The sequence below is a fragment of the Sturnira hondurensis genome, unplaced genomic scaffold, assembly GCF_014824575.4.
Source record: "Sturnira hondurensis isolate 20B ecotype Veracruz unplaced genomic scaffold, ASM1482457v3 Scaffold0010428, whole genome shotgun sequence".
Taxonomy (NCBI): domain Eukaryota; kingdom Metazoa; phylum Chordata; class Mammalia; order Chiroptera; family Phyllostomidae; genus Sturnira; species Sturnira hondurensis.
This window is the reverse complement of record NW_028083059.1, coordinates 24,695,541-24,712,585: the sequence shown is the minus strand read 5'-3', so window position 1 is coordinate 24,712,585 and position 17,045 is coordinate 24,695,541. Positions and strand designations below refer to the sequence as shown.

Genomic DNA, 17,045 nt, shown 5'->3' with positions numbered 1-17,045 from the left:
CCACTTTTTAATAGGCTTGTCTTTTTATTGTTGATCTTTAAGTATTTTTAAAATATATTCTGGATACAGGTCCTTTATCAGATGTATGATTTGCAATACCATCAATTTCCTCCCATTCTGTGGATTTTCTTTTTACTTTCTTGATGGTGTCATTTGCAGCACAAATATATTTATAATTTTGAGGTGGTGCAATGTGTCTAATTTTTTTCCTCATCACTTGTGCATTTAGTATTTTATCTCAGAAACCATTTGTTTAAGTTTTAAAAGATTTACTCCTATCTTTTCTTCTAGGAGTTTTATACTTGTAATTCTTAAATTTTAGTGTAAAATTCATTAATTTTTCTACATGGTATGTGGTAGGAATCCAACTTCATTCTTTTGAATGTGGATATCCAGTTGCCTCAACACTTTGTGAAAAAGACAATTCTTCCCCCATCATATTTGTTGTCTTGGCACTCTTGTTGAAAATCAATTGGTCATAAATATATGAGTTTCTTTCTGGACTCTCAGTTCTATTCCATTGACCTATAAATATGTTTAATGTTCACTCTCTTTTGAATCCACTTCAGCAGGACTTTCACCTAGTACTCCATTAGAACCTTTGTCACAGTCAGTACTGACCTCTGTGTTGCCAAATCCAGTAGCCACTTTTCTTTCTTCTTCAATTACTTTTCGGCTGTATTTCATATAAGTAATGATTCCATTATATATGAAACATTCACTTTTCTTAAGCTCTTTAGGCTTTCTACTGGCCTTCTTTATTTTTCAGTTTCCCTTCTTAGCTCTGCTCTCTATCTTGTCCATCGAAATATTAAGACTTCCTGAGGCTTGTTCCTGGATGCTCTACCGCATCTGCACTCTTCTCCTACTCTCTCTCATCCAGTCTCATGAGTTTGTTTTTACAATGACATCTCTAGCTATGACTTTTTATTACATAACCAATTGCTTATTTAATGTCATCATTTGAATGCATATCTAAAACCTAATATATACAAAACCGAATTATTGATTCTTTATGCTATGCAAACAAATTGTTTCCAGTCTTCCCAGTACCAACACACAACACTGTCCTAACTCTAGATGCCAGGAAGAACAAACAGATGAATGGAAGGAAGAGAAGAAGGAAGCAAGAGAGGGAGAAAACCTAATAATTCCTTATTTTTTTCACTTTTAACACCAACTCATCAGCATATCTACTTGGTTCTAATTTCAAAGTATATCTAAAGCCCCTAATTTCTTCATGTAAACTATTCATGCTTTAAACTAAGTAACCAACCTCTCTTGCCTAGATTAGTATAATAATCACTGAATTGGTTTCCTTTCTTTACTCTTTCCACTGCCATCCTCCACGTGAAAAAAAAATCTATGAAAACATAAAATTCAGAACACATACCTCCCCTGGATAAAATTTTATAATACCTTCACAATGCATTCCTTTATTATGGCGTGTTCATTTCAGTCTGAGAAGCAGACTCTAAGATAGAAACAGATATGCCAAAGATTTAGGGGAAACAATGCCTATGAAGAATAAAGAAGAGAAAGAAGAACTGGGCAGGGAAAGCCTGACACCAGTGAAAGCAGAGGAAGGAGGGAGAACTGGTTAGAGTCTCAGACTTCAACCCTGTTCTGAGAAACCTTTGGCCACATTGATGGAGAGTCCTTGAACTACCCTTTTCCTCTAACTACATTAGAGGAGCCCCACATCCCATGAGAATGGACTCAACTAGTATTCAGCTAGTACCCCAGCATTTCAGTCATTGGAAGGTAGCATAGCTCCCATGCAAACCTAGCGTTGGATACAAAGAGGCACTAGCGGGGCCGTCGGTAAAGAAGGGCTCCTCAGCAAAAAATCTGAGTGGCACATTTCCACAGCCACCACATGTGGTCTGTTAAGCTTTGCTGACCTGGCTCCAGTCTACTTCTCTTAACTCATATCCTAACACTCTCCTTTCTTATTTTTTCCCTGTGAATAGCCCATGTTAATTCTGAGTTTAGTTATTTTGATCTCGCTGTTCCTTTTGCTTGAAAAACTGTCTCCAAATATTCACATAAGTTATATCTTCTCATCATTCAGGTAAAAAATTTAGAGCATATATTAAATTATGGAGGAGTTCTCTGCAGGCTACTCTATCTAAATTTAGACAAATTTTGCCCAGCCCAATCCTAGTAGCTAATTCTCTCTCATCACCCAATTTTATTTTCTTCATAGCACTTATTATTCTCAAATATTATCTTGTTCATTTTGTTTACATACACCTACTCAAACACTATACATGTGCACATTCACATACAGCCTAACACACTAAAATGTACCTAACTGGAGCAAGGGCCCTGTTGTCTTGTTCCCAAAACAGTGTCAGGTACTTAGAAAATATTCTCTAAACTTATGGTGAATGACTGAGCAAATGAACAAAGGAATGGGTAAATACAGAGAATCAAATTGAGTACAAATCAAATGTATATTCTGAAGCTTTATTAATGTTTAGAAATGCTCAAAAACGGGAATATTAAATTATATTTTGATGAATATTAAGAAATTCATAGATTTTTGTCCAAACAACCTAAATATGGAAATCATTTGAGATGTTTTCTAGCAGATGTAATTTGCTTTGAAATTGTCTGTCTTTCTAATTTTATGCAAGATTTGCTTTTTACTTGACTAGGTAGAAAGCATGGTATGAGCTTTGTGAAGCTTCTTAGATAAGCTTTGCTTTAGAATTGCAAAGTGTGCATGTTTTATTCATATCTACTGATCTGGTGGGGTGCAAGCAACTGACATGAAACAACTATGCAGAGTTTAAAATTCTAATATCAGCTCTCAAAAGATTAGTAATGGTGGTAAATAGGTGATAAAGAGAATGTGGAGAAATAAAAGTTCTGTAGCAAAAATAGCATAGGTGTCAATAAATCTAACTTTTCTGGTTAAATAGTCTTGATACAATATTCACCCTAATTTTAAAAAATGAACCATTATAATTTTAGTTGAATTCCATAATGTGGAATGTTCTGTCTAAATAATTTTCCCAAGTATACAACAAAATGTTTTGTTAGAAAATGAATGATTAAGATTAATGATTTCTAAGTATTTTATTGCTAATTTGTAACTTGTTTGTTAAGTCAATGCACACAGTGAACATCTCCATGGAAATCAGTCATCCAATCTTAACACCCGATATGTTTTTCTGAAGGATGTAGAAGATGGAGAGGATGACCTCCCATGTCGGAACAGTGACCCCATAATTGGGACACACACAGAAAAGCTCTCCCTCAAAGCCAGTGATTCCATGGATAGTCTCTACAGCAGGCGGAGCTCATCAAGTAAGGTTATAAAATAAGAAAAAAGATCCTGGGCAGGGGATCTAAGTGAACTAGAAACAACAGCTTTGCTTTTTGGGGACTGGTTTGTCAAACTACTGACAAGTTTCCAGCTACCTTGTAAAACAAGTAGTGAAAACGTATGATGTGTTGAATATAAAGTGTTGCTATTGTTTAAAATGGACTTAATATAATAGATAGGTATTATTTGAAATTTTTAACACTGTGATCAGTAGGGCTTTTGGGGATTTGCCTCAAAAGATCATGTTGGGTGATTAAAAATGCATCTCTAAAATAAAAATGTGTACTGGGTTGAACTAGCATTATCTTGGGTCAAAATTTTTAAAACAGCTTCCAGTGTTTAGAACAACAAAATTCTGTTCTTTCTTCCCTTCCTCGCTTCTTTCCTTTTTCCTTCCTTTTCTTTCCCTTTCCTTCCTTCCCTTTCCTATTTTCTTTTCTTTCTTTCTTTCTCTCTTTCTTTCTTCCTTTCTTTCTCTCTCTCTCTCTCTTTCTCTTTCTTTCCTTTCCTCCCTTCCTCCCTTCCTCCCTTCCTTCCTTCTTTCCCTTCCCTTCCCTTCCCTCCCTTCCTTGTCCCTCTTCCCTTTCCCTTCTCCTCTTCTCCTGCCCTCTCTCACATTTTCCTTTCTTTTCCTCAAAAAAAAAATCTAAAAAAACATTTGTCATTTACATCAATTCTGACATTCACTTTTTAGGTTTCCACCCAACATTAGTGAGTAAAGAGTGAAAAATATGTAAATATTTAAAAAGTAGGAATATCACCAACTAGGTTACAAAAAGGAATAAGCACATATTCAATAAGAATTTTCTTAAAACACTGACATTTTTTAAAGAAGAATATCACGCAGGATTCAGTCATATATTCAGCTATAATATTTGGTTGAAACTACTGCTATTGTAGTGTGCTTATCACTTTTTATATGCATACTGTTACACATTCTTCTAATCTTTTAAAGGCTTTAAAATTTTTTTGCAAAGTTGATTTTTCATTTTTTTAAAATCAACTGCTTCTGTTATTTGAAGTTGTAGATCAAAGACCAGATGTTTCAAATATCTTGAATTTTATTTCTATTGGCTGTAGAACAGTTGTTTTGTAAAAAAAAAAAAAAGCTACTGCAAAACATTTAAAGGATAAGATTTTGCATGTGTGAAATTCAGATATCATTAGTATTCATTTCCACTGGAAGTTTTACAATTCTAAATTGTGATGCTGAATGCAGAAAGAATTGCTTTAATATAAATGTGCCATATAAAGCCAGGGCCTGGCATGGTCATGAAAGAGAAGGTGTAAGTAGATGGTGACCCACTTAGCTGTTACATACAACTTCCTTTCTGTAATTGGAACTCACCTTTCATTTACACCAATTCACATACAATATGGAGCATCCCTAAGAATCTTGACCTCATTTCCACAGTTACTGAAATGTATGGTAGAGAAACCGAGGTTATTCCATCATTGAACTGAGCACCAAAAGGCCACACTGAAGGGGAGAGATGACAATAAAGTGCGATGGGGAAACTGAGAGTTTCTTTCACTGGGAACCATTCTTGCCCCCAGACAAGTAGCAAAATGGAATCAGTTTTCTCTTTTTCCTCTGTGGTTCAAAGCCAAAAATGAAGTGGACCAAAAAAACAAAAATTTGAAAAAGCTTAAAAAGTGCAGTTTAGAACAGTTTTGAAAACCACCTGTACAAAATTATCTGGTTTGTACAGGGAGTTAATCTATCCTGTCTGCTCCTTTAACAAGTATCCAATGCCCAAAACACCCCTCTACTGGATCAGATCACAAATCACAGAGACCAAAGGCAGAAGGTACTTGGGTTAGTGCTTGAGGAGAGGGTGGTCAAGCTGGCTGAAGAAAGGTCACAAGGGGCTTAGAGGACAGAGGTTGCTGATGGAGAGTGACTGGGAGGCAGAAACAAGGCGGAGACTTAGAGCCTCGACAGGAGGGCGGGCTCCAGTGCTTGAGCATTGCCCCTGAGTAGTTGTTTCCAGATGAGGGTTCAGAATGTTATGAACCTTCAGTGAGAACTGTTAACCTCTGCTTTGCCTTCCCCAGGTGGCATAACAAGCTGTTCGGATGGTACGAGTAATCGGGACAGCTTTCGACTAGATGATGATTGCTCCTACTCTGGACCATTCTGTGGCCGTGCCAGAGTGCATACTGATTTCACGCCAAGCCCTTATGACATTGACTCCCTCAAAATCAAGGTGTGTACATCGTATCTACATGTTGTGTGGTCTATCCAATGCCAGTTGTGTGATTCATTCCAGAAGCATAAGCCCTGAGAACCAGGGGGAGTAGATGTAAGTGTGTTCTTCCAAACAGTGGGACTGGGGACTGGTTTACTGTGGTGGAATTCTGTGCTAATAGCCATCCTGTGAGGTTATTAGCATAAGTTACTGTTACACAGATAATGCAGAATTATAGCCTATCCAGGAAGGTGGAATTATGTATGTTTTTCTAAAAAGCAGGTACCCAGCTCTGCCTGATAATTCTTGAAGTGAAAATAGTAGAGCCAAGCAAAGGAAGAAAAGGTGGAGATACCAGGCAAGAGTTCAGCAGAGCAAAGGCCTTGGGAATCAGACTTGGTCCAGGCAACTTCAGAATTTAAATTGGTTACCTTGAATAACCAAACATCTTTCTACCAATGATATTCCCCACCCCGAATTCCCTCTTCTTACTCTTATGCTCTATATTCATTGCTTATTACTGTATAACAAACTACACACACTGTGGGACTTCAAACAACACAAATATCTTATTAGTTAGCTCACAGTTCTGTAGACTATAATTTGGGCATGGCTTATCTGTTTAAAGTCTCACTGGGTTGAAATCAAGTTGTCATCTCACCTAAGGCTCTAGTCATCATCCAAGCTCAGTGGCAGTTGTAGGAATAAAGCTCAGGCTTTCTTGCTGGGTTTTGATGGGAGGTCATTCTCAGCCCCTGGAGGCTGCCAGCCCTCTCTCTATAGCATGGCTGTTTGCTTCTTTAAGGCCTGCGGGAGAAGAACTCATTCATGCTTCAAATCCCTTTATTTTTAACCGCTCCTACCTGATTAAATCAGAAAACACCCAGATAATTACAAAATTAACTAATCGCGGACATTACTTACATCTGCATTGTCCCTTGTGTCATATAACACAATAAGATCATGGATGGGAAATCCTTCATTTTCATTGTCCTACTCAAGTGGGGGAGCTGGTTACATAGCACAAACAGAAGAAGGTTTAGAGTTAAAATATTTTATAGAAGTTAAATTATTCCTTTTAGTAACAGAAAGCGCTAGATAGCTAAAAGACAGGATTTATGAATTTTTATACTGTCAACACCAAGCCAATGTTAAGCAATAACTTAATCAGTTATGAAGTATTGATATTATTATTTAACATTCAAGACACACAGCTCTTCTCTTCATCCACTCTGTGACATCAAGTCAAAGCAAGCCTAGCTGGGGATTGCAGAGAACATTATTCCTCACTATTAGCCTCCTAGTCATTTCCTAGTCCCTGTCTTGGGGAAAGGATGCTGGTGGTCTAGTAAAGGGCGTGACGGGAGGTCAGTAGAAGGGAATAACCTGAACATGTTTCGGTTCAGGGCACCTTTCTACCTTCCCTGCGTATCAGGTCCGTTCACTGACTCTGGTACTGCCTAAAGCAATGTTTGTGGAGCTCTTGTAAGACACATTAAGAATCCCACAGTTACCACTAACATTTGATTTCTCATGTTTCTATAAATGATCTTATCCAAAATGAAGTTGAGTCTTTGCTTGGTGACCTTCCCTGGAAAATACATTTTTATAACTGTTAAAGATAATAGGAAGAATGCAGCAGAAGGCTGCCATGCTTAGAAACTCCCTTTTGAGCTTCTCAGGATTTTCTGGGTCTGCTTGGCTGATCCCATTGAACCTAGGATTTGATACCCTATGGTTAAAGGAAGAACTAGATGAACAGCTCATATGGTCTGAAAGGCAGGCTATTACAAATCAGAAAGACCAGAACAGCAGGAAAAAATACTTTTAGTAGGCCAACTTAATGCTTTGTTCATTTGAGGGTAGATCCTTAATATGGCAAAACTATAAGAAAGCATAATGTCTTATCTAGGGTAGAAAGTTATAAGTCTCAATAGAATAACTATGTCTCTAAAATGTAGGCACTGTATTTGCATAGATATCAATTTTCTTTACAAATAATTACCACTATTGGGTTTTCTACTTTTGCCTATAATTGGCAGCCTGTAGCCAAGTAGAGTCTCAAATGTGAATAAAGAAAAAGGCCAACTAGTGCTTCAGACTTTGTGGTGGAGTTCAATCTAAGAATTGTCTTCTCTAGAATAATTAAGAAAATAATTTATCCTTAGTACACACACATATTTTTATTATGTATTTGATTTTTACAAAGTTCTGCACAGTTTCACTATGTAAGATGAATGCAATGATTCAGATATGTTTATTTTTGTACTGTAAGTAAATTTTTCAGATGAATTAGAAATACAGAGTCACGGACTTCTCTTTCTCCTTTCTCTCCCATATGAGAGCCACTTTAGGAAGGATGGCTTGAGTTTCAGTACACATATGTTGCTTTGACAGGAGGAATCATTTTTTAGTTCCAACCACTTAGGCTTGGATTCTGCTTCTGCCATTAATTTCCAATAAACTTGTGGGAAGCTATTTTATGTTTGGGGGGGTCTGTATTAATTAGAGTAATAATGACACCTCGTATAGGTAACTACAAATTGTGTTGTGGGCATAAAATGAATTTATGTAAAATTACATTGTGGTCTACAAATGAAGTTGATAAATTGATATGATAATAAAACAAAAAGCCGTCATTAAATGTAGGAGTTTTTCTTCAAGCATGTTGTTTTCTTCATTATCATTAGGAAATAGTTTCCTCAAACTTTTAAAAGAAACATCCCCTTAGATTTACTTCTGTTGTCCTGGAATCCCTTAACACAATGCATTCATTATTCTATTTTCTATGATTACATTCTTTCTGACAATTGTCAGGGCACCAGAGTGCTCTGAAATCTGATTTGCATATTTCTTTGTCCTTAGAAAGGAGACATCATAGACATTATTTGCAAAACGCCAATGGGGATGTGGACTGGAATGTTAAACAATAAGGTGGGAAACTTCAAATTTATTTATGTGGATGTCATCTCAGAAGAGGAAGCAGCCCCCAAGAAAATAAAGGCACACCGAAGAAGTGGAACAGAAAAATATAAGACTCTGCAGGAATTCTTAGAGAAGATTCACCTTCAGGTTAGCAAACCTGTGGCTTATTTGATTTTCCTGGCATATAGACAGAATAATTGGAGAGTAGGTCAGTCTTTGTACAGAATTGTTTTAAAAAAATACATGACTAGTAGCAAAGGAAAATCTATTTTCCAAGAACAGATTTATTTCTTCTTTGTTATTTTTATTATTCAAGAATGAGTCTTGATATAACCTCCTCTGGACTAAACTCTAATGGTACTAAGCAATGACAGTAGAGATTAATGTTGAGAAAAAGTAGCAAAAAATAAAAAATACCTAGGAAAATAAGAGGCCCGGAGAAAACTTGTAAATGAGAATGATAAGGAGAGTGTGAAGATTAAAGATAAAAATCTTAAGTGAAAGAAAAATAATGAAAAGAAAATTGTATTTCCTATAGTGCAGAGATCAAAAGCGAGTCGAGTGAAAATAAGTAAATAATATTGTTTTAAATATAATTAGTTAGGAAACAGAAACCATTAAGCTTATGTAATAATTGTGTTGAGAAAACTGGGTTGTCTACATTTGTAGTCCAATTATTTTCTCATTATGTTAGTAAAATATCTACCTTGTTAAATAGTGTGTATATCCAATATACCTAAGCTCACTCAACTTACATTTTTGCAACCCATTTTAGAATTAATACAGTAATACTTTGATAGTTTTTGAAATTTATTAGGCAATATCCAATTAAACTTTCCTTAACTGTTTGCCCTGAATGATCTCTATATCCTACTGTTGATAGACACGGTCTCTAGGTTTTTGTATATTCCTACTGGTACCTTCAAACTGAGTGCTCCTGGGAAGAGGAAGTTCAAGTTTGAATCTTGCCTCCCTTACTTGTTTGTTCCATGATCTATGAGAAAACCAAGGTCTAAAGAAGTGACATAACTTAGTCAAGAACCTACAGGTAGATGGTTATGGCATAATGGGAATTTTGGTTTTCTCTGGTCTAATTCAGTGTTCCTTCTTGGATCTGTTTTAAAGAATTGCCACCTTTTTTTTGGTACATAAAGAACTAGTAATAGGTTCTTCCTGATTATTAAAACTTTTATATTTTTCTTACTTAATTTTAATAACTAAAATAAGGATATTGAAGCAATGATCAAGGAAAATGGGAGAAATTTTTGAGAAAGTCGAAGAGTATTCAACCTCACTTTGACTTTTTATGCTGTGAGAGGGAACGGGGGTTACATAAATAATGTGCAGACTTTGAAATGAGAAGTCTCTGAATTTTTTTAGATTTTATTTATTTATTTTTAAAGAGAAGGGGAGAAAGGGAGAAAGAGGGAGAGAAATGTCCATGTGAGAGAGAAACACAGAAACAGTTGTCTTTCGTATATGCCCCAACTGGAGACAGAATCTGAAACCCAGGCATGTGCCCTGACTGGAAACTGAACCAGCAACCCTTCTCTTTGTGGGGAAACACCAAACCAACAGAGCCACACTGGTCGGGGCAGAAGCCTATGAATTTTGAACTAATATATCTTGATATAAATGATAGACAAGATACTTGTGCTGAAAGAAGGAAACTATTTTTTTCCCAAATACAGCACTTTTGTAAAGTTTAATAAAAAACTTTTAATTAAATAGAAAGTCTTGGATCTCTTTGGTTTATAACCCAAATCCCAAATTCAGTTTTTATATAAATTCTGTTTCAAATTCATTTCTAACCTACCCCAATAAATTAACGAGAATAGCTTTCTTTTGCGATCAAGAAAACAAGACATGTAGATTCAAAAACATTACTGTAAAATACTCCACTTGGAGACATTTTGTTCATAGTCTTAAGGATATGCCAGGTTTGTCAATTTAGCAATTTGAGAATGAAAAAATGCCAAATACAGTGAATGGTCTAACTATTTAATTGATCCATTACTTAGCATTGCATAGCTTAAGATATTCTTCTTTGTATATGTCTTTCCAGAAGCTTAGAATTATACAATACATGCTTTTTAAAGGCCCTAGAGTTCATATGTGGGAAATTAGTACTAGTGAAATAAAGTTAAGCAAAAGTTTTATTGGCACCTTTGGTTTCTATATTTATTTCTACATTTTGTTTAAATCTACAGAGAACTACGAATAAGGCATTTGAGTCTGACTAGCTCATATTATAGATATTTTTTCTCCCACACAGGAATACACATCAACACTTTTGCTCAATGGTTATGAGACCCTAGAAGATTTAAAGGAAATAAAAGAGAGTCACCTCATTGAATTAAACATTAAAAACCCAGAAGACAGGATGAGGTTACTATCAGCTGCTGAAAATCTCCTTGATGAAGAAAGTAAGTTTGTGCACCTACTCTTCTCCCTAGTGATAATCACATTTTAATGTAAAAAGTAAAATAATTAAAAACAAAGTCTGGATTTAGTTTACTGAGAATGAGATAATGCATTATTTTTTATAAAATAAGTATTTTATTTTTATATTTCGGAAAATAACTCTGGTCACATATAAAATTAGGAAGAGGACCCTGCTATCCTTATTGGACTCAGAAAATGAAATTTTCTGGGTCTCTCACTGAGCTTCTGCAGAGCTATTAATTCACATGCAAGTGCATGCCTGCATTTCCAAAGGCTGAGGGAGAGAGAGGCAGATAGACAGGGATGGCAAGAGCCATTAGTGAGAAATGTCACATGCAGCTTCTGTAGAACAGTGCAGAGCCTGGCTTTAAGCAAATGAGTCTTTGTGCCACACAAGAAAATTCATTTCATTACCATATAGTCCCATCTTGTATGCGTTTATAATATTCTTTCAGATGTTATAATAATAGCTTGCAAAAATATTCAGCACTCAATTTCATTATCTGAGATGGTTCTGTGATTTGTAAGTATAAACTGAAGATGGAGGAAAAATGCGGAATTACTTGTGGCAGAAAACTGGCTACACCAACTGGGTTTGTAGAGATAGGATGACTTTGGCTTTTACAATTGCCCAGTCTGCATACTCTTCTTACTAAATCTGGTCAGGCTCCCAGAATCCTAAGTTCAGGGCCTGCCAAGCTTCGCAAGAAGTATTTTGCTAGAAAAACAAAAGATGAGTGTCTAATTTTGAAGAGGAAAACAAACAAACAAACAAAAAACCTTAGATCATCTCATTCAAACTTCTCTTTCAAAAGCAATAATAAAAATAGCCCTGACTATTGTGTCTCAGTTGACTGGGCATCATTCCACAAAGCAAGATGTCACTGGTTTGATTTCCAGTCAGGGCAGGTGCCTGAGTTACGAGTTCGATCCTTAGTCAGGGCACATAGGAGGGGCAACTGATGGATGTCTCTCTCTCACATTGATGTTTCTTTCCCTCTCCATCCCTTCCCCCTTCTCCTCCCCCTAAAAATAAATAAATAAAATCTTTAAAAAATAAAAATAATCATTACTCTTTTGGGACATGTTCTCTGAGTAAAGCTTCATGTGGGATTCTTCACATTCATTCCCTTCTTTAAGGATCTCTGTAAGTCTTTGAGTTAGGTAGTATTATCCCCCCTTTTTATCGTGAGAAATTGAGAAGGTAAGCAACTTGTTCAAGCTCAGGAACCTAGCAATTGGAGAGCCAAGACCAGTGTTTGTGATGCTATGCTATACTTTCTATCACTACACATCACGGCTCAGATGGAGAGTAAGGAGGAAAGTTGTATTTAGGACCCAGGCCTCCTGACTGTCCCTTCATGGTGTTCCCTAAGCCTTTCTGCTTATGTCCCACAAAATGGGCACAGTTGCACAGCACGTGTCTATATACACTCACTTTTTATCTAGTAGGAATTATTGTTTCTTTAGAAACTGTATCTCATTTTTTTTATCTTGCAGTTTTGAATTTGCATAGATCTTCATCCTTTTCAAAAAGCTTTCATATGTATGATTAATTTGATATCTGCAGAACTGATTTCATCCTTCAGCCAAGGTGTTTATGTGCATTCTTTGGAGTTGTGCAGACTAAGAGAGAGGGAACGGGGTCACGGGCAGACAAAGATCAAACTTAAGTACCCAGTGTGCTCAACAGTAAAAACCCAAACAAAACTGATCAGCTTACATTGATGTAGCAATACCTTTTAAGCAAATGAGGCAGTTTTCTTTTTTTCACATCCTGTTATTTCAAAATATGTGTCCTCACTAAGCAATATTAGGCTAAGAAATAGATTCTGTAGATTTTTTTGTAATTGATAATGTTCAGCATGATTGTCAATACTCCCCAAAATAATTTGACATTGATGTAGAGGGAGGGAGAAGAATGAGCACATTTTGAGCCCTTGTACATAATTGCTTTTATTCTACAATTCCACCCATGTAGGTATTTCGCCTGTTTTGAAGATAAGAAAATGTTTCAGAGTTGAGTTTCAAAGAGGCCAAAGAGGTAGACAAGTAGCAGAGATGGAGTTTTAATCACAGGCAGTTTGCTATAAAAATGCAGCTTCTTTCTTCCACACACGCAAACTAGTACATATGAAAAGAATAATAAATATTTGAACATTTAAAAATTCTACTTTTCCAATTTTCTCAGCAGCTTCAATTTAGCTTTCCATCACAAAAAGTGGAAGTTAGTATTTAAGTGAGAACGTAGACCTCAGAACAGCCTGACTCCCTGCACTAGTGACTAGAAGGGGCCCCAGAGCTGGGGTCAGCAGGGCTTTCCAGCAGAGGCCCACAGAGGGAAAACCAGTCCAGTGCCATGTGCCCTTCATTTTTTCAGCCCACTCCCTCTATACCCATCTACTTTCTAGATTAACAAAAAGAATTATGATTTGTACATGAAATCATATTAGACGTAGGTGTGATTTTAAAAAACCATCTGACCCAATTTTTTCCTTTGCAAGATAGAGAAACTGAAACTTGAGTAGGTGTCTTTCTCAAGATCACACGTTAGAATCTAGTCTCCTAAATGTAGATGCTGGAAGCACGTATTATTATACTTTGATCTCTGGAAACAAAACAAGGTCTTCAAAGCATAATGTGAAATTCAGTGTTTTCTATAAAAAGTACAAATGTCTCAATTTATTTCCCTTATAAAACTTTAGAAAACAGTGCTCGAAAGTCCCTAAAAGTTGATCATTTAATAATAGCCAGTCAAGTACAAACATACATTCACTGAGCCAGGTTCTGGGAGATGAAAAATGGAAAAAAATGCAGATTCAACTAGTGTTTGTTGTCCATACACAACACAGGGATTTTCCTTATTGTAATCTTATGGCCTAAAGTACTATTAGAATATACATGTCAAAAAGATGCATATTGCATGTTTGGCTATTCTGACTGAAAGTTATTTATTTTATATGAAACTGCTTTGCTCAAGAAAGAAAGAAGAATGACTTCTATTTGTAGATAAGATGTTATGTTCTGATGATTTGGCACCGCACTGCCATGTGCTTATTTTTATCTATTTTCTACTCTGTGAATCATATCTCCTACAACCATGTTCAAGATTAAACGCACAACCTTCATTTACCTTGAATGATAAAGACCTTAAATATATGGATACAAAAAAAGGAAGACAAATACATGCCACAGTCATAGCTTCAAAATAGTTAGTGTGTATATGTGTGTGTGTGTGTGTGTGTGTGTGTGTGTGTAGAAGAATGGGGTATGCAAATTGGCCAGAATTTTACATATGCATTTTATTCTGATCGTTGGATGATATCAGCTTGGGAACATCAACAAATTCCTAGTTTAGAGCTTCATGGCTTCTCGGGTTGGGAACTGGAATGTTTTGATTTGCTAATCATTCAGCATAAAGACTGAGTGCCTGAGCTGAGAACAAGAACTAAAATGTTGAGATAATGTAGAGAGACCACAGCCCCACATGAGCCTTTTGTACATATAGAGGAACCAAGAGGACGGGGGGTGGGGGAGGCACAGAAACAGACACCGAAGACCTAGAGTGAGCCCTTTTCTTTCTCTCTTAGGCCAAAGTGGATAGCATTGCACTCACTTTGACATAGAAAAGGTAAACTGAATTAAACTTTTTATAGGTTACTGCTGTACGGGAGGTAAAGATGCTTCTCCCCCAAGCTGACAGAAGGGTTGGCAAGTAGCACTGAGCTGATCACAGGATTATCTCTAAGGGTGAATGACTTCGGGGGTCCGAAATCCTGGCGAGACCAGTACAGGGATATTTTGAACTCGCTCCCAAGCTGCACTAGACTGAGCAGAACTAGGTCACTGGCTTTCAGTGGGGGATCCAGATGAGGTTAGAAGGAGAAAAAGCACTGGGGCGAGACTCAGTTCTTGAAGAGGCCAAAGAGCAGAATTTGTTTATCTTGTGCTCTTTAAGGTTTCTCTATCATCTGAATTTTAAAATGGTCTGTTTATTTAAAATAAATATTCCCAGCAAGTAAAAAAAGAGAGTAGAGCATATGTGTGTGTGTGTGTTTGTGTGCGCATTGCTACATAAACACAGCCCTCAAGACCCCTTTGCCTTGCTGAGAAATGTCTCTTTAGAATAAATTAACTGCTATTAATAGCAAATATTTTCTCTTTATTCTGAACTTGTTCTTCTTTTCCCACATTTAGAAACACTTTGATGCGTCTTAAGTGTCTATGAGAAAGTGTAATGTTGTCCTTGGGGAAAATGGGTGATGGAAATATCTTGTTTTCCCTTTAACACAGCAATAATTAAATTTTAAATTGAAAGAAAAAAACCTTAGTAATTAAGTAAGTAAACTGTACAAGATCCTGTATATGTTGAAGGTACCTGCAACCTTTGCTTGCCGTGCTCAATAAGGAGGAAGGGGGGAGGGAGGGCTCTGTGCCAGGCCGTTGGCACCAGCTGTGGTCACAGCGGCCCCTCATTGCTCAACTATCCCCAGTTGTGCCTTCCTGCCTGCCTCCCTGCCCAAAACGATGCAGGGCAAATGGCAGGGCCCAGCCAGGAACCTGGAACATGAGCCGCCAGCAGGGGAGGCTTGTAGTTATGCCAAACAACAGTCCAGCAGTTGGCCTGACAGTGTGCCAGGGTAGTCTGGTGCCCTAGCCCTGACATGTGTACCTGGTGTTTCCAACTTGCTTGCCATATGATTTGAATCTGGATTCAAGAAACATTCATACTGCTTTTAAGAAAAAGAGAAGCTAACCATCCACATTCAAAGAACAGAGAAGGCATAGAGGCATTTTACTATGCTGTATTTACAAACATGCATTTGATAGTCGTGTCTAGTCATAGCTGTTTGGCCTTATGCAATTTAATTTCTTCAAATTTCTTTTTGGTTTTACTTCTAAGATATAATTTGTGATAGATGTCATATTTTGTGTGATACAAAACCAAGTAAAATAAAATATAAGCCTTTTTACTCTTCTACCAGAGAAGGATTCCCAGAGTAAATTCATAAAATGTTTGTTTGCCTCAGTCACCTAGAAAACTTGTACTGCCTGTTCAAGCAGGGCACTCTGCACGTGTTGTTGTATTGCCCTGTGATTGTGTACTAGGTGTGGCTTTGTGATGATTCCCCTGGAAAACAAGACTGAGCCCTCTATTCCAATGGGCTTTCCCACAGCCCCGAGTTCTGTGCTTGGCATTAAGAGGATCCCTAACAAGTGTTTGTAGGATTAGTAAGTGTCAAGTGAGGGAGTGAAGGGGTTGTCAAACAGTAAACAAGACTTTGTTGTTGTTGTTATAATATTTAAAGTCCCCTGCAACCCACCTCACTTCATGACTATGTTTTTTTAACAGGCAGGTGGGTGTTGGTGCATGTTCTTGAGTTGTTTCATGCATGTGTTCAACATGTGTGCATGTGTCTGTACCAGCATTTAAATGAGTTATTTGTAGAAGGCAACAATGTAAAAACTATCAAAGTTTAAAATGTGCAGACAAGTTTAAAGATTTTATTTGTTTTTAGAGAGAGGGTGAGGGAGGGAGAAAGAGAGGGAGAGAACCTGTGATGTGAGAGAGAAACATCCATCTGCCGCTGTCTGTACACACCCTGACCAGGAAGGAACACACAACCCAGGCATATGCCCCAGCTGAGAGTCAAACCTTTTGCTTTGTGGGACAGAGCCTAACCTACTGAGCCACACTAATCAAGGGGGATGTGCATAAAATTCCAGTTTTAAGAATTTGATTAATTTAACTTCAACATACAAATGTCTAAAAATACTAGCTAAACTACTAGTAGTTGTAGTTAAAAACTAAAACCAGTATGAACTTCCATTGTTAATCAGTTTAAATAAATGTGTGTGAATCATGAAGCTGTATGACAACATTTAGAGAATAAAATACATACTGATGTGACATGATGTTCAAAATGTAATTAATAGTAAAAGCAAACTGCAGATCAGTAACATGCAGAATAATTGTCTTTGTCAAATAATAATTTTTAAAATAACAGATTAATTTTTGCCATATCAAGTAAATAGGATTAATTTAACCTATAAGAATTATGAACTTGCCCTGGCTGTGTAGTTCAATGGATTGAGTGTGGACCTGCGAACCACACGATTGTGGTTCGATTCCCAGTCAGGGCACA

General features: G+C 36.8%; 1 protein-coding gene across 1 annotated transcript in view; it reads left to right on the top strand.

Annotated features, from left to right (window-relative positions):
* Positions 1–17,045, top strand: part of SAMSN1 (SAM domain, SH3 domain and nuclear localization signals 1) — a 48,874-nt gene that overhangs the window by 24,368 nt on the left and 7,461 nt on the right. The window contains exons 4-7 of the mRNA XM_037059039.1: positions 3,189–3,318; positions 5,396–5,547; positions 8,395–8,601; positions 10,730–10,880. Coding sequence (XP_036914934.1) covers positions 3,189–3,318; positions 5,396–5,547; positions 8,395–8,601; positions 10,730–10,880 — 640 coding nt within the window. The remainder of the gene's footprint in view (positions 1–3,188; positions 3,319–5,395; positions 5,548–8,394; positions 8,602–10,729; positions 10,881–17,045) is intronic.